Source organism: Oryza sativa, chromosome 10, assembly GCF_034140825.1.
Source record: "Oryza sativa Japonica Group chromosome 10, ASM3414082v1".
Taxonomy (NCBI): Eukaryota; Viridiplantae; Streptophyta; class Magnoliopsida; order Poales; family Poaceae; genus Oryza; species Oryza sativa.
In genome coordinates this window covers 22,234,350-22,256,603 of record NC_089044.1, presented here as the reverse complement: position 1 = coordinate 22,256,603, position 22,254 = coordinate 22,234,350, and the positions used below count along the sequence as shown (strand labels likewise).

The 22,254-nt window shown below is 39.9% G+C and overlaps 3 protein-coding genes and 2 long non-coding RNA genes across 5 annotated transcripts; 1 reads left to right on the top strand and 4 right to left on the bottom strand.

Annotated features, from left to right (window-relative positions):
• Nucleotides 1-867: 867 nt before the first annotated feature.
• Nucleotides 868-6,122, bottom strand: LOC4349311 (uncharacterized). The gene is made up of 7 exons (XM_015759286.3): nucleotides 5,710-6,122; nucleotides 4,884-5,145; nucleotides 4,405-4,463; nucleotides 2,589-4,158; nucleotides 2,373-2,500; nucleotides 2,050-2,290; nucleotides 868-1,923 (listed from the first exon to the last, which is right to left on the bottom strand). Exons 2-7 carry the CDS (start codon nucleotides 5,038-5,040, stop codon nucleotides 1,373-1,375), a joined length of 2,706 nt encoding a protein of 901 aa, XP_015614772.1. The 5' UTR covers nucleotides 5,041-5,145; nucleotides 5,710-6,122; the 3' UTR covers nucleotides 868-1,372.
• On the top strand, nucleotides 3,036-11,248 carry LOC112936642 (uncharacterized). Its single transcript, XR_003238957.2, has 5 exons — nucleotides 3,036-3,140; nucleotides 3,592-4,043; nucleotides 5,107-5,284; nucleotides 10,648-10,800; nucleotides 10,898-11,248. It is a non-coding gene; the product is annotated as an uncharacterized lncRNA (long non-coding RNA).
• Nucleotides 7,314-9,340, bottom strand: LOC9269870 (uncharacterized). The gene has a single exon (XM_066304750.1). It carries the CDS (start codon nucleotides 8,688-8,690, stop codon nucleotides 8,037-8,039), a length of 654 nt encoding a protein of 217 aa, XP_066160847.1. The 5' UTR covers nucleotides 8,691-9,340; the 3' UTR covers nucleotides 7,314-8,036.
• A 5,632-nt stretch (nucleotides 11,249-16,880) lies between the features above and the next one.
• On the bottom strand, nucleotides 16,881-18,873 carry LOC107275302 (uncharacterized). Its single transcript, XM_015758250.3, has 5 exons — nucleotides 18,754-18,873; nucleotides 18,474-18,553; nucleotides 17,512-17,746; nucleotides 17,199-17,324; nucleotides 16,881-17,095 (listed from the first exon to the last, which is right to left on the bottom strand). Exons 1-5 carry the CDS (start codon nucleotides 18,865-18,867, stop codon nucleotides 16,997-16,999), a joined length of 654 nt encoding a protein of 217 aa, XP_015613736.1. The 5' UTR covers nucleotides 18,868-18,873; the 3' UTR covers nucleotides 16,881-16,996.
• A 1,110-nt stretch (nucleotides 18,874-19,983) lies between these two features.
• On the bottom strand, nucleotides 19,984-21,827 carry LOC107277943 (uncharacterized). Its single transcript, XR_010737218.1, has 4 exons — nucleotides 21,355-21,827; nucleotides 20,663-20,825; nucleotides 20,295-20,487; nucleotides 19,984-20,178 (listed from the first exon to the last, which is right to left on the bottom strand). It is a non-coding gene; the product is annotated as an uncharacterized lncRNA (long non-coding RNA).
• Nucleotides 21,828-22,254: the final 427 nt, after the last annotated feature.

Genomic DNA, 22,254 nt, shown 5'->3' with positions numbered 1-22,254 from the left:
TCCCAATGAATCCGCGTTCTCTTTTCGGGGTTTATTCGGTTGGGGATGTCGAAAATCGGCAGCGGCATTTGGGAGTAGTAGCTGCGGCTGCCCTCGTACGTGCCGATTGGAGGGAGGGATTGGTGTTTGGAGTGACCGATTTGCCGTTCGAATGCGTAAAATTTGGGTGAATTACGCGAGAGATTTGATAATTTAACACTCTTTTCAATGGGTTTCTATTATTTGACATCCTAGCCCACTTTCATTCACTCAGATGGTCCCATATATTATCCTCACAAATGTCAATTAAAGTAATTGGACAACGAAGAAAGTGTCAAATTATCAATTTTTTCGAATTAAGCACCGATTGGTCCATTTTGTAGGAATAATTTGAATCGCTTCATTTTATTTTATTTTATTTTTTGCTGGGTTGTTGGGTTTGGGGGCAGTTTAAACCCAATGCGGCATACATGGGGATCTCACGGTGTCTGGAATTTTGAACAACGGATGAACTGCGTCCTGTGCCGACTGCCGAGTGCTTGGGTGGTGTGTAGTGAACTGGTTAATCCCAAGCTCCCGCCTCCCGGAACTTCTGGATTGGGTGGTTTTGACAGCTGAGCCGCGTTGCAACTAATGTAGTTTGCACTTTCACTCACATTAGGAGTTGGATTTTGGATCTACTTGTTTTACCGGTTGGTGTGCATGTTGGCAATTGATTTAGTAGGGATGCTTATTTCTCATCCTTTCAGTTGCACAAATTTAGCGCGCAAGTGATTCTGTTATTTGTGCTGTTTGGATTTGGCATGCTCATGCTTCTTGGAGGTTTACATGTATTTTGAAGCATAATTCAAATAACTGAATGCATGAAAACTGTAAGCTTACTGAGTGTTGTTCAGGAAAAGAAAAAACCTCAGTGGAAATGTATATTGTGTGATTTGTTTAGAAAGCCTTTTACACATGTACTTACAAATACAAACATGTACATTGAAGTGATCTAGCCCTCTTTGTTGACAAGCGTATCGGGGTAAGGTTCACAAACATGCACACAATGGACAAGAGAAAAATTCGGACTGCTGTATGCCTGGGTGCCTAGAGGCATGGCTGTTACAGACTGGCCAATTTCATCCAAACAAACTGAACAAGTCAGATATTCACAGCATTGTAACTTCAGCTGTCATTCACAAGAAACTGTCCACTCCAGTCAGACATTTGGACCAGTAAATGTCTCCCCAATCACATGATACTTTCCTTGGGCCGCCAGAACATAGTGCCCTTGTTATTCTTCCGCATAAAATGGGTTATTGTCAGCATCAAAATCAAAACCTCTACAGTTCATCTACATACTGCCTATACTCGTCACAAAGCAACACTGATAAGGGATCTGATCAGAACTTCAAATCCACAAATCAAAAACCGCCTCATCTATCAATTCATCTAACACAAACTCCCATATCTCCACGACAATTCCTTCTGTCTTTGATCTAATGTCCATCCATGCCTGAACCTCCAAATCCCTTTTAATTATCTGTTCCAATGTACTTGGGAAACTACACTTGAGATAACCATCAACATATTTGTCAACTTCTGAGATGAGTTTTTCTCCTACCGGAGGTGTCCGTATGTCATGTTTGACAAAAGATAACCAAGAAGAGAGTCTAAAATATCTCTCTTGGATCTCTGTTAGTGCTTCACAGATGCAATCAAACAAAATCTTCATATCATCTATTCGGTCCCCTTGATTCTGTAGTTCTTCGAACATGCAAGGGCTGATTAATTCATCCTCTAGATACCACACCTCTAAATTTTGCTCTGCACATAATTCTGAGAGCTCTAGCACCAGCATTATATAATCTAACCTGGCATTCTTATCCTCCCAAAAGACCTTTACACCTGATTCATTATCTGGGAAGTACAGGGTCCCACAGGAAACTTCGTGCAGCTCATCTGTATGTCATAAAATGGTGAGTAATACAGATACTAGAGTACATAATATTTTTTATCTGTGCAGGGAAAGAAGATAAACTAATTTAAACCATTGTTCTTGCAAACAATTGTATTAATTGGACTTACATTTTTTCATTGTTTTGCATTCAGGAGAGCTGTCATCTTCATCGAATGAATCAAGAACCGATACAGGACTTGGCTGTTCTTTCTTCTCATTGCTTTGCTCAGGACAACCATCTGGTAATTTTGGTGATGATTTTGGTTCAGGTGTTTTTGGATCTTGTTGCTCCAAATTTTCAACCATGCTCTCAGGAGAGCTCATGAACATTTGAACAGGTTCTTTTCCTTCAGTTCCTTCTAATATTTCCTATAAATAGAAGTATGAACATGTACATCTTAAAATACACTAACAAAAGATGGAATAAGGCTAGGCATTCATTTGAGCTTACTGGCAAGGGGCTGTCTGTGTATTGTTCTGCTGGGATGCACTGTATGTTGCAAATTGTTTTGGAACAATCCAATTTGCCAACTCCTTCAACAGGCACGGTGTCTACCTCATCAGTAGCATATATGATACCTGCTCAATATTCAGAGTTATTTCTATTTAAAGAACAAAAGAGCACTACGCAGACCACTCTGATGATAATTGTGAATACTAAAGTTACCTTCTTGGGTGTCTTCTTTGATGCCACATTCTTCTAGAACCGCCACCTGATCATCAACTGCTACACTAGTACTATATGCATTGCTCTCTGAGTTATCATGCAGTTGGCTTCTCTCTTGGGCTGGTTCTTCTACATCAACAGCTTTTACAAGACAAACTTCTGGCTCTTCAGGTGAGAAGGCATTGTGGCATTTTCCCCTATGGTCACTCCTAGGAGGTGACACGTTGTAATGAGGTTGAGAAAGCATTCCTTCCAAAGATTTTGATACTTGGGCTGTCGGATAGCTGGCAGATTGACTAGTGTTCTTTAGCATATCTGCTAAATGCTTCTTGGCTTTCTCATAGAAGATAGATGCTCCTGTTGTATGATCACTGATTTCACTCTGGCTGTCATTTTGTTGCTTTTGCTTACTGCTGGCTGAAGGTTTGATTCCATTCTTAAAATTTGATGCAGCTTTGTCTGGCAAGCTCCCTTCAGTGAGATGTCTAGGATCCTTATCTTCAACGACAGAATCTTTGAGCTGATGTGAATCTCCTGGAAGGTTCTCTGCAGGTATTGCATTTTTCTCTCTTTTGCTGTCACCAGTCACAATTTTGAATCTCCTCCTGACTTCCTTGATTGAAAATTTTGAGCTTTCCCTTCCACTGAATTCTGGAGCTTGCGATGTACATGGTTGCTGATGTAAATATCTTGAACTTGTAGTCTCTGTCTCATCAATCCGTCTTCCTTGATTTGGCTTTAGTATAACTATTTTGCTAACAGGCTGGGGTCTATTGGCTCTTTCTGGCTTTTGCTTTCTATCTGACCTATCCTTTCTCCAGAAGAACACATGCTTGGTCTCTTTACCCTGTGCTTTTGTAGCCAACTCATGATTTGAGCCCCTTTTCTCTTCAAGAATACTAGACCGTCCAAGACTTTTGTCAGGTTCTAACTTGGTTGTTAACCTGCTATTTTGGTATTTTCGGATATTGTCTAATATATGTGAATTTGGCTTCTGAAGCAGCTTCAGGAAAAGTTCATTGTTTGAACTCAGTATTTCTACCGCATCCTTGAATTCTTTGAATTGAGCTGCCCTGCTGTTAGAACGACTATTCTCACCCAGTAGCCCTTCTCCCTTGCTCTCTGGAGATTGCTCATTACCATGAGTGGCATGGGGATTATTTAAATCATTGAGCTTGTTATGGATTAAGGACTTCAGTGAAGGACACAATTCACCCTTATTCTTGCAATCACCATGCGGGCATTCACCATGGCACCTATAAATTTCACCTAAAAAATTTGCCAAGACAGATTCAAGATCATATTCTTCAGAATGATTCAAGCTCTTGGAACCCTGAGAATACACTGATCCCGATAAATAAGACGCGAAGATGTCCGTGTGCTGATTTAAGGCTGCCACTGGTTTATTTGTATGCTCTGAGCCTCCATCTAGGGAGACATCATATCCCAAGTCAGGTAATCCTCTTTGAATCTCATTGCTTGGAATTTTTTTCAAAAGATTTACTTTCCCCAATTCGTCCTCCATAAGTTTTTTGACTGTTCGTTTCTGTGAAGCGCATTCTTCTTTGTTCTGAAAAGAAGAAAAGTAAAATGATGTTTAGGAAAGTTGCGACTTTCAGATGCACGCATAATCCAGTATACTGAAAACAATGATTTGGTTGTAATACAAACTAGCCATTGAGTTGCTTTGTAACAAGATGCTGTCCAATACCAAATTGTGTCAGTGTTGCTATTGATAACAAAGATGATTTTGGTGTTTATGGTTAAAACAACAACAGATCATGAGACAGTTACTTGCTTAGTTCTTGTAACTTACATCATCATCATCATCTGTTTCCACAAAATCACTGGAATTCTTAACTGAATGCCTTCCGTCTGAAAAATACAGCGTACATCATCAGAATAATCATCCAACAGCATAAAAATTGGATAGAAAATTTATGCGTTACTCAGTTGAACTATCGTAGCAATCACCATTGACTAATTCTCGACTGTAAATCAGATGCACTGATAGGTCTTATATGACTTCAACAAGTGATGCAGAGAATGAAGAAACTACGCTGCACAGGCTCCTGAATTAAGTAATGAAGCCAGCAAGAATAACCAAGTACACGCAAACAAAATTTTGATAACATTAGCATTTTTTTTCTTGTTTTTATTGAAAAGATAGTGAGCATTGGGTCAAATGACAGCATTTTTTGAAGTAATAGAAACTTGAAGCAAAACACGTAGCTTTTTCCGTACTGCTATAAGAAACTACAACTTCATAGCAACTATGATTACTGAAGAAATTACCTGCCAGCTCCCGGAACGTATGCCTCCTGCTCACTTGCTTTGTATCCAATAAGAATTTTGCATCACGCCGGAAATAAAGCATGCGCATGAGGCCCCACACGCAGCCTACATTGTTTTCCTCTTGTTCAGTGGACCGCTTGTGGCTTCGCCTTCCCATTTCAGATAATCAGCGTTCTTTCTGTAGTGGAAATAACTTTTCTTGTATCTTCTATTGATTGTTCAGTTCATCAGGGAGTTCACCGCTAGCCGGATTTCAGAAACACTGCATGCAGATCAAGATCAGCAACCGGACATATATTGATGGAAAATGGCAAATATCTCTGGAGAAGCCAAAACAGAAGAACTGTGCTTTGTTCAGCAGCATAAGGGAGATGGCTGGCCATGGAAACCTGCCATCCAAGGTATCAATGTACTGTTCTTGTTTTTCTTATATTAAAAAAGCTAATCGTTTGTACAAGCTGTTAAACCAATCCAATTAATTAAAAGAAAACATGGTAAGGACTAGGGAGAACCCCTGAATGCTTGACTGAATAATCAATACAGAACCATGGTAAAGAGAAACCTGATGTCAAAAAAGAAAAAAGAAACCGAAAGTTTCAGTTAAATTTCTGTACAACCAATCCAACTAATCCAAACAATTAGTTGCATAATATTTCATAAGTTTCCCCCCTTTCGCAAGCATGGGAGCTCATCAAACTCCCCACTTCATGGATTAAAACAGAACTCCAAACTTTCAAGGGTTCCAAACAAAGCAGAGACAAAACAGCCTAACAGTACAAAACCAACAAGAAGCACATCCAAGAGCAGGGCTTCATGCAAAACCTACCTGGGAATGCAGAGATCATGAAGAGAAGCTCCAGCAACCGGCCCTCTCTTTCTCCCCTCCTCTCCTCTCTCTCACTCAGCAAGTCACATACAAGAAGAGCCAACAGATTACTCAGAACATGTTCTTGACCATGTGAACAGGCGTTGGGACCTGCAACCTTGAGCTGTCCATCCTTTCGGCAATCCGGCGACGACGAAAGGAATCGGAGGCTTTTCTTGCGCTGTTAGCTAGCCTAATCCAATTCCTGGTCAGTATCAGGCTATCAGCTTTACTCTCCCTCTCTTCTTCTTCAGTCTTCTCTTCCCTTTGTTTTCCTTCGCTTTGCTTTGCTTTGTGGAATGAGCGCAGCACGCTAGCTACGGCACCACAGCAGCCCACCACATGCCATTTCTCAAGTAGAATGGACTTTCGGCAAGTGCGCCACCGCTTTCCAGTGCAGAAAAAGTGGCAGTAGACAATAGCTGCAAGCAAGTTACAATTGCTGGACCTAACTCTGATTAATGGCTGTGTGGTTAATCCCTGTGGTAATAATAATGGACTAATGGTAAGTAGTAGTACAATGAATCCTGTGGGGGCACACCGATGAAAAAGATTGACACCACTACCATGGATGGAATCGTGTAATACTAGGCAATAGAAATCTTTCCTTTGAAAAGAAAAATAAATAAATAAATTGGTTTGAGATAATATCAAAGTTTTAAATCTCCGGCTAAGCCTCTTAGCTGCTGACCTTCTCAACAGCTAAGCACAGCTATAGCTGGAGATAGCTGCAGCTAAGCCATTTAGCTGTTTTTGCAAATAAATAAATAAATAAAAGACATGATCTTGGCATAACTTCATAACCATTACCAATTGATACATAACCAGTTCAAATGAGTACATTACAGGTTCATAGGAGTACATTACATCACAAGCTAAGTGGTTAACAGAATACTGAAACATCAGTTTCACAAAAGTACAACATTCTGGAATAAAGACAACAGTACAACACAAAGGTCATCAAGAATTCTGGATAGTGGATACTAAATTACTAATATGAGGCAATATTGCAATCTTCATTTCTTCTAGTCATCAATCATCGGTCTCAGAGACATAGGGAGAGGGAGAGGGTGACTTATCAGAATCAGAAGTCTGCATTGGAATACCATCATCACAATCTTCTGAGTCGGATGATGGAGCTTCAAGATGCACTGGGGCATTGCGCATCAAAGACTGTAGGCTTCTGACTTTCCTCTTCTTAGCGTGCACAGGCCTTTTCCTTTTAGCTGGTGCTGACTCTTTTGCACATTGTTGATCCATTTCACTTGATGAAGGCACAACACCAGTAATGAATTCATTGTCACCATCTGCCACAACATCATCCACTTCCTTCTCTATAGGATCTCTACCCTTGTTCTCTCTCTTATTTCTTAACTTGGAGTTAAATTTAACAAACACCAGATCTCGCATCCTTTCATGAAGTAGCCTGTTGCGCTTCTTTGTATGAACCTATAAGCCAAGTAGTGAACACAAAGCTGCAGGTCAGATCTAAATTCCATAAATAAGCATTATAATTCAAAATAGACAGCATGCACATAAAGCTACAGGTCACAAATTTCTTTTTACCTGTTCAAAAACTGACCAGTTCCTCTCACAAGCTGAGGAGCTGCAGGTCAAACTCAAAATCCTTGCAGCCAACTTCCTAAGATTTGGTGTGCTTGTGCCATGGTTCAGCCACCATTTTGTTGCATAAACATTACACAAATTACAACAAAAATGATATTCAGCAATAAAATTAAGTTCACATGTTGAGATCTGAACCTGGATTGAAATTTTTGTTCTTTCGCTGCCTTACGGCAATTTCGTGTCCAAAACTCCCATGCTGATCTTGATACAAGTTGAGTTCTTCAATTATTTTGTCTTGGATATCTTCATCATCAACCAACTTATCAATACAGGAAATCACACCTGCTCTAAATGATCCATCACTCTCGATCTCTTGCTTATTTGGGTAGTAGTAGTAGGGGTTCAAATAGTACCCAGCCAGGTGTAGTGGAGTCTTGAGCTTGTTGTCCCATCTTTTATCAATGATATCCCAAACTTCTATGAAGCGGCTCTTATCATTATCGAATCTCTGAGAAATTTCTTTCTTCGCCTCAAGCATTAAACCATGGAAGAATCCCATTGATGGTACATCGCTGTCCATTCTTCTCAACACGTTAGCCAATGGCTCAAAGTAATTAACTGCAATGTCAACATTTTTCCAAAAGGTTTCAGATCTGATCACTTTGCTGGCTTTCTTCCCCTTGGCCTGCTTCAAGTAACCCAATTGCTCCATCTCATCTGATTTAAATAGTCTTACTAACTCTTTTTTTGTTGTCTAACAAGCTTTTTAGATTCAAATAAGCTGTGGCAAATCGTGTAACCCCAGAGCGAACCAAGTCTCTGTTAAGAAACTTTCTCATCAAATCCAACACCCTAGTATGAGCATACAAGAAAACAGTCACTTGTCTTGCATTAGCAATGGTTTCCTCAACTGGTCCAAGCTTCCCAATATCCTCGAGCATGAGATCCAAGCAATGAGCAGCACATCCATTCCAAAATATTGATGGTCTTTTTGCTGTCAATAGACTTGCTGCAGTTGTGTTGACGCTAGCATTATCAGTCACCACTTGGACAACATGTTGTTCCCCTATCTCTTCTATGTACCTGTCCACAAGTTCAAAGATATATTTGCCATCTTTCCTGTCACCTGAGCATTCCACTGAATCTAAGAAGAGTACCCCATGAGCACTATGCACAACTAAATTCATCACTCCCCTACCCTTCCTATCTGTCCATGCATCTGTCATGATAGAACAACCTGTGAGCTCCCATGATTCCTTGTGCTCCTTGAATCCATCCATCACCTTTTCCTTCCTTTTCTGTAAGAACGATCCACTCATCTCATAGGGACTAGGCCCTTTCAGACTTCTACCAAATTGTCCAATGGCCTCTAACATATGAGCAAAGCTAGGAAGGGTTACTGTGTTGTGTGGAATACTAGCTTCATAGAACCACTGACATATGTACTCACAAGTTCTATTCCTCCTCTTCTCTTTTCTGAGTTGTCAATGCTGTTTGAACCTTATTGCTTAGCTTAATTACTCTTTGTGTCATACTGGCAGATTCTTCTATAGAAGGAGGCTTGTAGTACTTGTCAATAGTATGACCACCTGCTACAGATCTAGAGCTACTAGATCCTGTTGTCTCCTTTGGCTTCACCACAAGAACATTATTGCCATGATCTGAACCTTCACTGCCACTTTCACAATCTGAATTTTCTATGTCAACTTCAGCTCTGGCCACTTCCTTTTCTTTGTTTTTCTGTTCCTTTTTACTAGTCTTCTTGGTAAGCAAATCAAACATCTCTTGCTGCACTGGACTTGGAACTTTCTGACACTTAGTAGTATTGAAACCTTTAATTCCAGCAAGATGGTACTTAATTCTTGTAATTCCAGCAGTGCAGACCTTGTCACAATACTTGCACCGTAGGTGATGTTTCTTGGTTATGTCTGGGCAGAAACAGTGAGCCCATGCAGGATCATCTGAGTTGATACCAGCTTGTTTTGGTCCAGCTTCTACTGAGACAGAGGCAGCACTGGACGGATTACCTATACAAAAAGCAAACTTAGCCCACATTAATGCTAGCGTCAAAGCTGCCTAAGCATCAAAATAATGCAAACTGATATAGCACGTATTATCATTACCACCTAAACAGGCGAAACAAGCAAACGAGAGATCTCAGGGAGTAAGAAAATAATTCACATATAGTAAGATCTACATCATAAGGCAAGTATCTGAAATTAGAGGTAACAAATATGGACAACTTGTTCACATATTGTAAGATCTGCAACATACAAGCAAAAAAGAGAGGAGGATGTGAGAACTGACCGGATTGTTGTGCCATGCCGTCACCTTTGGTGCTGCTGCTTCAGTGCTTCGGAGACGTTGCACTGACGGACCTCCTCGTCGGACTTGCGCCGCTGCTCAGCTGCCTTCAAAGCCGCCGCCGCTGGTTGGACGCCCGCTCGAAGCAGCAGCCGGCGCCGGTCGCCTCCACGAGCCACCTGCGTTGGTCGATCCGCTTGAAGCCACCGCCGCCGCCGGACGCCTCTGCGCCGCCGCCGCCGGCCACCTCCACTTTTCTTGCAGCTGGAGAGTGAGCGCTTCGAAGTTGGAATGGATAGTGTGCTGCTGGGAGCTTACGAGCTAGGGTTTGCAGCACTTTACCCACCTCTCGACTCTGGTCTAGTTGGGCCGGTTTCCTCTTGGGCCAGACCGGCCGTGTTTTACAATTTAGCTACGCTAAATTACGGCCAGTTTAGCGGCTATTGCCGGCTAAATGGCGCTATTAGCGTCCCGCTATTCTTAGCGCTAAAAACTGCATCTCTTAGCTCCGTCCGTTCCCAGCAGCTATCTCCGGCTATAGCGGCAGCTATAGCCAGAGATTTAAAACTTTGGATAATATTGACATTTTTGTTTCTAAGGCCCTTGCTGAGGAAAAGCCAAAAAGAGGAGCGCGTGTTACATGTCAAATATTGAGATGGCGATTGAGTGCTACTTTGCTAGATGCCCAATACGACACAGACTTTAATTGCCCAGCGACAATCTGCAGGGGCGATTGATAGTTTGTTACCTGTCCATCCGAGAGAGAGATGCTATACCTCACCTCCGATTTTCAGAGAGCACTAGTTTTAAGGAAAAAAAGAACTTGCAATATCTGTTTCTGCCTACACGTTCTATACACAGTGTAGTGTTGTGTACTCTGCCTTGTGCTTAACAATATTCCAGATAAGTCTACAAGTTAAACAATCAGGTAGGAGTAAAAAAGTAACAGTATGCTAAGAAAATATGCTCTTCCAAGATCAGTTTGTTTGATATACAGCTAATTTTTGCAAGATGCATTACTTATTTCAGCTCTCAGACAGGAGTTAGTGGTTTAGATGGGATCTATCTGGTGGGCCAAATCCTGCAGTTTTCTATCCTCGCTTTACACCTGGAATCCGATTCAAAAGGCAACCTGGACCCCACCTGTCAGCGACTCCCATCCACTATTCCAACAGGGCTTAGGTTAGTGTAGGGACTTAACCCTAAATAATACAGTACTCCTACTACCCTTGCGTTCCACGGAAGGCTGCTGTTGTGACATGGATCGTGTGTTTGTGAGGTGTGATGCAGGACACGGAGACAGCGGTGGCCTGACGGATCACCGGAGCCTTTTTGTCATCACCTTCCCTCCGGTTTGGTTGGCCTCACGTACGCCACCAAACCAAATAGTAGTAACCAAATCCGTTAATTAATTAATTATTAACTCCTACTTTGGGGACCAAATCAGCCATCAGATTTCTCCTACTGAATAGTAGCAATAATATGTTAGCTCAATGCGATGCAGTATTGAGGTGTGTGTTGGTGGTGATTTTTTTTCTTTTTGAAACCTAAGCCATCTACCGCTGGTTTTATATTAAGAGAGGGAAAGACTGTACTGATGTTGGTGGTGATTTGATTAAGATATTACTTTGGTTGGTTGGGTGGCATTGTACTGTACCTGCAAACTACTCCTACAGCTACATGAGATATTCCCTATCTTTGCCAATCAAAGTTGGGTGTACTTAGGAAATCAAGTTGTGGCCGTCCACTCCAATATTGTTCTTGTAAGAAGGAATTTCTTTAGTTCTTTTGTAGAGATTTCAGACCCTAGATTTATAATGGGTACCTCCAAAATATTTTTGTTAGAAGAATCACATCATACTACATGAAAATCTAGGCCAGGCATAATCTGTGAGCATGTAGCAGATAGTAGTAGACAACATCATAGCTGTCTGCCCTTCATCAATTGATAAGTCTCTCTAAATTATGACCATCTCGTCCCCATGCACCACTCGATAAATTCTTGTCCCAGAAGAAAAGGGGCTTCTTTGTGTATCATTGGATTCGATTGTGAGCGGGGCATCATGCCTGCCTGGATCGAGGTTTCGACTTTAAAGTATGCTGTAGCTTGGCTGATCATGGAAACACACTCTGGATGAGACAACACCTTTGCAAAACTGTTTTCGACAATCTCTCATTGAGTCCTGTACAGTCATCTGCCAACTTTTCTTGGTACAGTATTTCTTTCAGGAAAAGTGAGAATTATTTGTGTTGCTTACGATACGCTACTATTTGTCCTTGGGAAATTTTGATACAACCCTGTATGGGAGGACGATCGAGCAAAGGAAAAATAGTGTAATTTTTTTCCTACACAGGATTTCTCTTCTGCTTAACGAATGAATGGATGAATGCAATTACACATGCTTCTTGAGCTCCTAAACTTTACAATTCTGTGAAAACTTTATATGAATTTCTTAAGAAATGGTTTTAAATCCGTTTTGAACTTTATAATTAACTCATTTATTTGTACTGTTGAATAATTATCACAAGTCAATAAGCTATTTAACTATTTGCCCGTACCTCTTTTCTCTTCCTTTCAGAAGTCTAAGCTACATGGCTCCGAATCCAATTAAATAGCAAAAACTTGAGCAAATTAGCTATATCAAAACCCTCCTTTCTTCCAACGTTTATAATACATGATATCTTTTGCATGCACAATCCTATAATTCCTTCATTTTCCCCATCATGTGGTTTTCAATCATACAGAAAACGATAATAAAAAAAAAAATACATGCACTATCCTTTTTCACGAACATGCAAAAAGATTGCACGTCAATAGAAGGAAAATAGTTGTTCCACAATGTAATTAGCCAGACAGGCTTTTGCCAGGGGAAGAGAGAAAAAGCAAAACAAAAATTGCAGCTAGAAAAAGAGAAAAACTACTACTGTGGCTAAACGTAACTCCGATTAGCACGAAGGGAGCAGAGCCATACTACATTCCCAAGAAACGCCAAAAATAACAATGCTAGCTAAAAACCATAGATGACCCTCCGAGAGGATGGACACCATAACAACTGAGACCGAAGAGAGCGCAGAGTCAAAAACCCTGAAGTTATGTTCCTTCCACAACTGCTAAGAGACCAGGAGGACCAAGGAGTCGAAGCCGGCGCGAATATGCTCAGGTAAGCAGGCCCTAGAAGATGTACACCAGACCTGAAGCCAGCTGTCAGGGGGGAGAGAGGGTAAGCCTAACCAGGAGGTGACAGCACACAGTGCCAGACCTGTCGAGCGAACACACAGCCGAGGAGGATGTGGTTTGCCATCTGAAGATCCTGATTACAAAAGAGGTAGGCTGAGTGGCTATTGATGCCACATTGCCACTATCTCCAGGTACAACAAAACTTTAAGATGATGGCACTCTTTGTATAATGATCACTTCTTTCTTGTGATCAATCTGCAAAGCAAAGAATCGTCGTGCTGGCTTACAACAAGTGTCGACAGGGGCTCGTGCATGGTGGTCACATTCAGGGCGAAGCCTACACACTCCTGTTAAATCTGATGAACCCCAGCCTATGAACTCCTATTAATTCATCTGTTCGTTGAATCCCCCTGGTCCTTTCTCCCCTGCCTTTATGTCTCATCCGTCTTTGTTAAATGGGGGCCGTGAAACGCAATGGCTTAGACGCATAGTCATCAGGTTCGGTAAGATCCTAATAAAACGATTGTTAAAGCAAAGCGTAGTACCGAGTAATTATAATACTGACAGTGCTTTTGTGTGCTTAGCTTGCAATATACTATGTGTTCATGCAGTATGGTCGATCGCTAGCTGTCAGCACTATACTATACTGAAGTGATGCGATACCGTAATCTTGGCGTTGAGTAGAGCTAGCGTCTCTGTCTGTCCCTGTCTTTTTATCATAAGTTTCTGACCGGCTGCATGTACGCATTTTGCCGAGCACAGGTCACACAATGACAAGAGCGTAGGGTCGTCAACAATGCATTAAGGCATAACGAATATAAATCGGATCAGTTGTGAGCTGTGATCTGGGGTGTGGGCCCGTGGGTGGTGTGGGTTGGTGAGACAGTGAGTTTCTTTGTTAAATGCCTGATTCGCTGTAGTAGAAGGGGAGAGATGGGATGGAAGGAATATATTGACTATCAGCAGCATCTACTGCTACTATATGTATGGCCGATTTAAAAAAGATACCAGTCACTCTGATTCTTGTTATAAGTTGTTTTAATTTTTTAATCAAATTAATAATACATTTTCAATATAAAACAAATATATTATGAAAATATATTCAATGCTAGATTTCATGAAATTAATTTGGTGTTTTAGATGTTGATAAATTTTTCTATAAATTTGGTTAGATTAAAAAATTAACCAGAAAAAAGGTAAAGAAAAACTTATAATAGAACCGCAGGGAGTATAATCCATAGATTATTACAACTAATATCTATCTGATAATATAGATAAATTAAGTATTTAAAAATAAACTCAATAAATAGGTTAGAATAATTGGTCTAAACAACACATTTGAAACAACTTTTTTTAGAGAAAATATATTTTGAAAAAATGGGCTAAATAATCTACGGTAATAATCCAACAAAGTAGAATAGGCCTAGTTGTTTGCTGACCAATTAAGGCCTCCTATGGCAATGGCAAGCTCGGGATGCGATCACGTTGCAATTTGATCGATCTACTTCAATTTTTCGGAGGGGTCCAAATCCAGGGCCAAGAAGGCAAGAACATCATCGATATCAAAATCTTTTGAATTAATTTCTTTCTTTCTTTTCGTGTGAAGACAATCAATGTATAAATAGCATACGGGATCAATGTGTACGTGTACGACGAAACACATCTACCATCGTCGTGTTTATAAATTTTGGAGAGAAAATTGTTGCAAACAGGCACACAAAACTAGTATAAAGCGTCATAGTAAAGCATTGTACCGTGGACCTAGCTATGACCTGATTTGATAATAACAGGGAATCGTGACAGAACACCTTCGCTAGCTAGCCTCAGACAGTTGGACCCATATCTATTTCTACTTTGATTGCGTCATATTTAAGCCTTTTTCTACGATCTACGCTATATTAGTAAGGAAACTCATCTATTTTTCTATTTTGATACCGTAATAGCTAGGAACAGCATGTTGAGATGAAAGAGTGTAAATGGTGTAATTAATTCATTTTCTAGCAAAAGAAAGAAATGACCGTGGCCAGCCACGTTGAGGCACCGAAATTACCGATCCACGGGAATTAGACCGTAGACTCTGTAATTCATTAATTTGAGAACAAACAATGATTGGGAAAAAAATCCATGAACTATATAAATACTCCTATTGTTTTTCAATAGATGACGTCGTGGAATTTTGAACATACCTTTGACCACTCCATTTGTCTTATTAATTTTTTTTGCGCAAATACATAAAATATAAATCATACTTAAAGTAGTTTTTAGTCATAAAATAACTCATAAGAAAATAAATGATAATTACATAATTCTTTGAATAACATGATGATTAAACATGTGTCAAAAATCAACGACATCATGTATTAGAAATGGGTATATTACTACTTAACGTTCGTATGGTTAGTTTCTTCATTCATCATTTTGCCGGATTTTCCTTTTTTGTCTGAATAAGAGCACGCGCAGAGGCTCCCAAGGAAAAAGATGCAGCAGTGTAGGTGGAGGGCCGGTAAGGGCATACTGGGCCTCGGTTGTCTAGGTATTGGGCCTAGCTCTCCGGACGATTGGTGAAACTCCAACAAAACCGACGAACGAATGTCCCCAATGGCCTAATCTTTTCTTAGTGTCCGGAGAAGGATTATTTCAGCCTTTTTAAAATGTACTCCCATCATCAAACAAGTGTTAAGCATATTTTTTTCTAAAAAAAATTGATCATATTTGTAGTTTTTATGTACTAAATTAATTGTTAATCTAAACCCTAGAAGCCATCATAATTCATTGGTTGCATGCATACATATAGTTTATTGGTTTTGTTAAATGGTGGATGAGTTAATTCCTCCTTAATTTTGATGATAAAATAAAAGGTTTTATACTTTTTAGATGTAAGAGTACTCCGTAGGTACTTCGGTAGAGTGTATCCTATCATCATTCACGTTGGACGTGGTTTAGGGGTGCGTTGTCAAAAACAACTTTTTCATTTGAAAACAGTGTATATCCACTTATTAATGTAGAGGCTGGTTTTTTTTATCTACTAGAAAATAGGCGTGTCATGTGTGCATGATAACGCGGTCGTCCGAGTCCAACTTAATAAAGCATCGTGCGTGCACAAGAACGCAACTGAGTGCGCTTAGGACACATTTTTTTTCTCACCCGCATCGCTTCCCCACGCAAAAACCACCATATTCAGTCAATTTATACTATTATTATATTTGAGCTTGCTATGATCTAACAAGTTAATAGTAAAAATCATTATAATGAAAATAGATAAATTATTTTTACCTGTTGCAACGCATGAGCATTTTTGCCAGTACATCTTAAAACTGAGTCACTGGATCACTGAACCGATATCTATACTTTCTATAAAGTTACAGCCCACTAATTCTAAATCTCAACATGCAACCATGCCACATCATCATCTATTAGCAATATATATATATATATATATATATATATATATATATATATATATATATATATATATATATATATATATATATATATATATATAATCTCATGTAAGCATATAACATTATCTACAATTTATTTAATTCCATAAATCAATATGCAAGCATATCCAATAACCACACTCACATCATTTGCACAATATTTTAACAAATATATCTATTATTTTTATAATATTTAACATATACTTCATGATAAGTACTAATAAACCCTGATGTTTTACTAACAAAATATATTGAGAATTCTCGTAGCGAAGCGTGAGGAATCACCTAGTATCATAAAAATGAGCGTCAATATAAACGTCTCGCTGTCGACCGTGGTCCGCTCTGCAGCCCTTGCCACCGCCTTGGTGAGGCAGGCGCCGTCGGTCAATGTAGCAGCCAGCTACTCCCTTCGACCTCATAGAAAACTAAGCTAATACTGGATGTGACATATCCTAATATTTCGAATCTGAACATAGGCTGATTTTTTATGGAACAAAGGCAGTACCTAATCGATTTTTGAAGTTCATTCACTCATACTCCTAGTGGTATTAATATCTCATATCTGTCTGTTTTCAACACATAGCACGACCACTACGAGTAGAATCCCTTAAAAAGAAAAACAGATGGAAAATAAAAGGCAGCGATGGTCTTGGGATGTGAATGTCTCATGTGTTTTTTTTCCCTGAAAGGCTGAAACTACCATCAAGGAACTTGTAATAATAGATCCATTACATAAAATATTCATATTCATCATCTAGACCTACGTATGGAAAGCAGACATCACTGTGGCCACCCAAATATTGAGCACAAGTGGGATGCCTAAGTTCCAACTCCCAAACTTGGCACCCAAAACAATGAACTTTAAAAAGGAAAAGAAGAAGAGTTATTAGTACATATTTAAACCAACGAAAGAAAATTATCATGTCATGTGTTCACAAAAGAGAGAAACAGTTGAGATCCACCTCAGCAAAGAACAATGTAAGAGTGCCATCTGAATCTTTCACCACAAAGTTGTAGTGTGCATATACTTTCCCATGTTCATCAAAAAGAGTATATTCTTTCAGTTCCATAATCTCTAACTCGGCAGGCTGAAATAAACATAATGATATTAGTCCAGATATGTAAATCATTTCCAACTCCCAACCCATAAAAAAAATTTTCAACTTTGCCCAATTAGCCTAGGCAAAACTAACACTTCTAGAACAAGACAGATTTAGAAATTTTGGATTGATGATCGAACCAAAATATATCGCCATTAATTTCGTGGTTCCATACCGGCATATTTTTTTGCTTGGCATACATGCGTAGTGGTATTTTCAACATCTTGCATTCATCCTGTCGTTTGCGTTTTTCCAAATCTTCAGGCAATCGCCACTTCTCTGCGAAGGGCTTAGCATAGCGTTCGCAGGCAGCAATAAAAGCATCGGCCAGTTCCTGGTCATTTTTATATGGCGATGATCGAGTGGAATCACGATTGTCCAGGGGCTGTAATCCCACATATTCTCCCCCACTGCAAGTGGATATAAATAAATGTAAACAGAAGCATTCCTATAGCTTGCTATTCTCCTACTTCAACTAAAGCATGCAGTGAATAGATTATATTTCTAATACTAGGCCTGTTCATTTAACTATTTTGTTGTTTTGGTACACAATAAAAACTTGGCTTAGCTTACCAATTGAAAGATGGAATTCAAGCTAAGGAGGAATTGGCTAGTTACACATCGAGCAAAAACCTTAACTTTTTTCCTTTTAGGAATTCAAGGAAGCTTATGGTCCTAGTTTTTATCGAGGAAATAGTAGAACTACTCATATATATCATTAAAGAAGAAGCAAACAAAGGCAGGGAAAGAAAAATCAGATTTCAGCGAATGCCACAAAGTTCTAAAATAATTATGGTTTCACATGTTTGGAGCGTGCACAGTCTTTCCATCTTTCAGTGTTTTACTCTAGCCACTGTGGTTCAAATCCAAATCCTGTACAAATATTTATGCACGCACAGTGCGCGCTTCAATAAGCTATTGAATATTTTAATATTATGGAATTTTCCAAGAATCTGAATGCTAGAAAGCCTAGAACGTTTGCTAAGGGTATGAAACTCGTCAGGGTGTGTGAGTTCGCCTATTCCGTGTAACAAACAAAATTGGGTGCCTCTTTAATCTCATCATGGACCAGGTTACAGCGAGCACAGCTGCGTAGAGCCTGCAATCTTTAAGCTAAAATTGAAGGAGGCCACATACCTGTCATCATCAATTTTTGGGATAGAAGTATCCGAATCGCTGCCCGGCACCGAGTTCAAATCCATCAAGATTGCTTGTTCCTTCACAAAACGAAAAAAAAAAACCCAATCAGTAAGTGTTGGCAGTCTGCAATGCAGAGATAGATATAGTCCGCGGCTCCGGGCGAGTTGGGGATCAACAACTCGTTTGGGGCGGGCAATCGCGTTGGCGCGAGGGGATCAGCAGCAGCAGCAGCGGATGTGGCGGCGAGGGCGTGCAGTGCTAGGGCTCGGTCGCTTACACTTTGGACGGAGAACGGCAGGGCGAGGAGGGGATCGAATCGGGCGGAGGAGTGACGGATATTTTCCTCGGAAGAAGTATTTATTTCAGCCTCCTGCCTGATTTTCCCCCACATTTGAGTAGGTTTCCTTCAAGTGTATCCGATCAGGATTACTACACCTTTTGGTAAGATACAGATTTTACCTTTCTCGGTAAGATACAGATTTTATCTTTAGTTAGCATGTTTTTTCAACTACTGAACGGTACGATTTATGTATAAATTTTATATATACAGTTGTTTTAAAATATCAAATATATCTATTGTCAAGTTTGTAATAATTAAGACTTAATTAATTAATCATATGGTAATAGACTTCCCGTTTTAAACTTCGGATTTGTCTTGATAGGAGTTGTCCGCTCATTTTTTTTAGGTGTTTGGTAGAAGTTGTCCACTCATTTTTTTAGGTGTTTGGTTGAAGCGCAAGGGTAGCATATGATCACCAGATAGAGAACATTCTATTTAGATACTGAATGGGTGCATCCGGTCGAATTGGTCGGACGAGGCACGCCAGGGGGTGGCTCGCCCTTGTCGCTCATACATGGTGGAGAGCTAGTCACATCCCGTAGGTTCCAGTTCCACCGCTCGGAACGAATGCCATCCCCTTACATTCCCGTAATTAGAATTACATTCGCTCTTTGCACTTGCAACACATGGACATTTTACTATGAACTTAAAAATACAGGTGGATAAGGTCCCCTACTGTGTTCATCACATATGGCACAGTATAGCCTCCATAACAGAACTAGTACATAATACTATAACATAAATTTAACGAGTATAAAATGAATGGACCAAGGGTGTGTTCGCAACCCCTTTTTCTAACCCACCTATCTCGTTTTCCGCGAACACGTTTTTCAAACTGTTAAACGGGTGCGTTTTTTGTAAAAAGTTTCTATACGAAAGTTGCTTAAAAAATCAAATTAATCCATTTTTGAAAAAAAATAGCTACAGTAATACTTAATTAATCACGCGTTAATGGACCGCTCCGTTTTCCGTGGATACTGTTCCGGCTGGCAACCATAAATGGCGAACACAGCCCAAGTCCTGTGGAGTTGCAGCCCCTTTATTTAGACCGTGTTTAGATCCAAAGTTTTTCTTCAAACTTCTAACTTTTTCATCACATCAAAATTTTCCTACACACAAACTTCCAACTTTTCCGTCACATCGTTCCAATTTTAACCAAACTTTTAATTTTGGCGTAAACTAAACACAGCCTTAAATATAAGCGGTCTGCAGCACAGATATCCTGGATGCCTTAAATATAACATGCAACTTCATCATCTATATCTGAGAATATAATACAGATATCCCTATGGCCACCGAAATAGTCAGCAAAAGTGGGATGCCTAAGTTCCACGCCACACTTTTGGCAACCAAAGCATTTACCTGAAAAAGGGGGAAAAGGAGAAGGCATTAGTGCATGTCTTATGAAGAAAAAAAGAAGACGACGAAAGAGAATATAATTATCCTGCCATGTTTTCACAAAAAAGCATAGATGCTACCATTGTCATTCTCTTCCAAAGGGCAGCACAGGTAAATGCCACTGTCCTCTTTGCAGCAGGGACATGTCTCAGCAAAGAACAAAGTAGTTGTGCCATCTGAACATTTCACCAAAAAGTTGTAGTGTCGGTATTCTTTCCTACCTTCATGAAAAAAACTGCTTCCTTTCAATTCCACAAATTCTAACTCAGCAGCCTGCAACATAAATGAGATCAGTCCAGATGTGTAAATTGCATTTCCAACTTCCAATCCACAAACGAACATTCAAACTTTGCCAACTTTCGCCTAACACTTACAAAATACCGCTGAATTAGTAATTTATGAGGTTGACTAGCCAAAATGTATCATCATTATTTTTGTGGCTCCATACCGGAATATTGTTTTGCTTAGCATAAGCGTGCAGTGCTATTTTCGCGATCTTGACATCACGCTTCCCTTTGAGTACTTCCATCTCTTTAGGCAACGTGAGTGGCCTCATATGGCGTTTGGATGCAGCAACAAAAGCATCACGTAGTTTGTTGAATTCGTCCTCACTGCATGTGAAAATATGAAAACATAATCTAAGGGTGGTGTTCTTGCTGCTATTAAACAAAATCAGGTAGTGAATAGATTATGTTTCTAACACTAGGCTATTCATTTTGCAGATTTGTTGTTTTGGTCCATATATTCTAGCGAAACCTTATTTGTTTTCTTTGCAAATAATTCAAAGGGGGTCATGAATCTCTCTCCCTCTCTTATGAGGAACCAGTGGAAGAATTCACATGTATTATTAAAGGAGAAGCAAACAAATAGCTAAAAGAATAGAATAGCTTTAAGTGAAAACCACAAAGCTGTATATAATAGATATACTTTCGAATGTAAAAATAGCTTCAAGTGAAAAGCACAAAGCTGTATAATGGATATACTCCCTTGGACGCATCCTACAAATTATTTGCATCTTTCTCTATTGCATATGTTTCTCCCAAGCATCATATTCATAATTGTTTTACTCCACCCACCAATCCCGGAAGCGTGCAATGCAATCTTTAACCTAAAATCGATCGAAGTAGGCCACATACATACCTGATATACATCGAGATCGATCGAGATTGCTCGTTCCTTCACAAAAGGCAAACAAAATCAGCCCTAAACTGAAATCGCGCGCAGATCGCGAGTTGGGAATCAAGAGCGGAGATCGCGAGGGGATGAGCAGCAGCAGCGGAGGTGGTGGAGGGCTGGAACGAATCGAGCGGCGCCGCGCCGAGGAGTTGCGTGTCCCCCAAACTGTTTGATATTTACCTCGTCCGGAACAAGGGTTATTTCAGCCTCCTGACTTTCCCCTCATTTAAGTCGGTTTCGACTTAAGATTCTTGTAATAATCTGATTATCGAATCAAATTACTATAAACTAGACCTTCCTTTTTTGAACGCTCACGGGGGAAAGACTCCCCACCTGAATAAGATTAACCAAAACCAAATACTGTACAAGAGCTGAAAACAAAGAAAGGGGCACAGGCGCCCCAGAAAAAAAAAACCACAACAGGCAGCAAAAGAAGAAGAAGACCCAAAAACGGGCACAGACTAAGTTTCAGCAAATGCAGCGGAAGCGAGAAAATAGCCTTCCAGATGGAGACCACAAAGCAATCGTTACTTCGGAAGCGGTCAGACCAACGACCTGCATCCTAGATACAGGCCTGAGAAGGCGATCGATGAACTAAGGGGATCCCTTGGATAAGCTATAGTAGAATAAGTCATGAGTTATTTGTTTCTCTGGATTATTAGGTTTAAAAAGCTAATGTCTATAAGGGCATCACCAATGTTTACTACTTTCTCCGTTACCCAATGTAAGTCATTCTATCATTTCCCACATTCATATCGATGTTAATGAATCTAGATAGATATATATGTTTAGATTCATTAACATCGATATGAATGTGGAAAATGCTAAAATGATTTACATTGTGAAACGGAGGAAATACCTACT

Excerpts from the sequence above, each read along its gene's own strand:
- LOC107275302 (XM_015758250.3), bottom strand. The coding sequence starts at position 18,867 with ATGTGGGGGAAAATCAGGCAGGAGGCTGAAATAAATACTTCTTCCGAG. Across the intron at positions 17,747-18,473 it reads CCAAAAATTGATGATGACAG|TGGGGGAGAATATGTGGGAT; the intron begins GTATGTGGCCTC and ends ATCCACTTGCAG. Across the intron at positions 17,096-17,198 it reads TTACATTGTTCTTTGCTGAG|TTCATTGTTTTGGGTGCCAA; the intron begins GTGGATCTCAAC and ends TCCTTTTTAAAG.
- LOC9269870 (XM_066304750.1), bottom strand. The coding sequence starts at position 8,690 with ATGTTAGAGGCCATTGGACAATTTGGTAGAAGTCTGAAAGGGCCTAGT.
- LOC4349311 (XM_015759286.3), bottom strand. The coding sequence starts at position 5,040 with ATGGGAAGGCGAAGCCACAAGCGGTCCACTGAACAAGAGGAAAACAAT. Across the intron at positions 4,464-4,883 it reads TACGTTCCGGGAGCTGGCAG|ACGGAAGGCATTCAGTTAAG; the intron begins GTAATTTCTTCA and ends TGTATTTTTCAG. Across the intron at positions 1,924-2,049 it reads ATGCAAAACAATGAAAAAAT|ATGAGCTGCACGAAGTTTCC; the intron begins GTAAGTCCAATT and ends TATGACATACAG.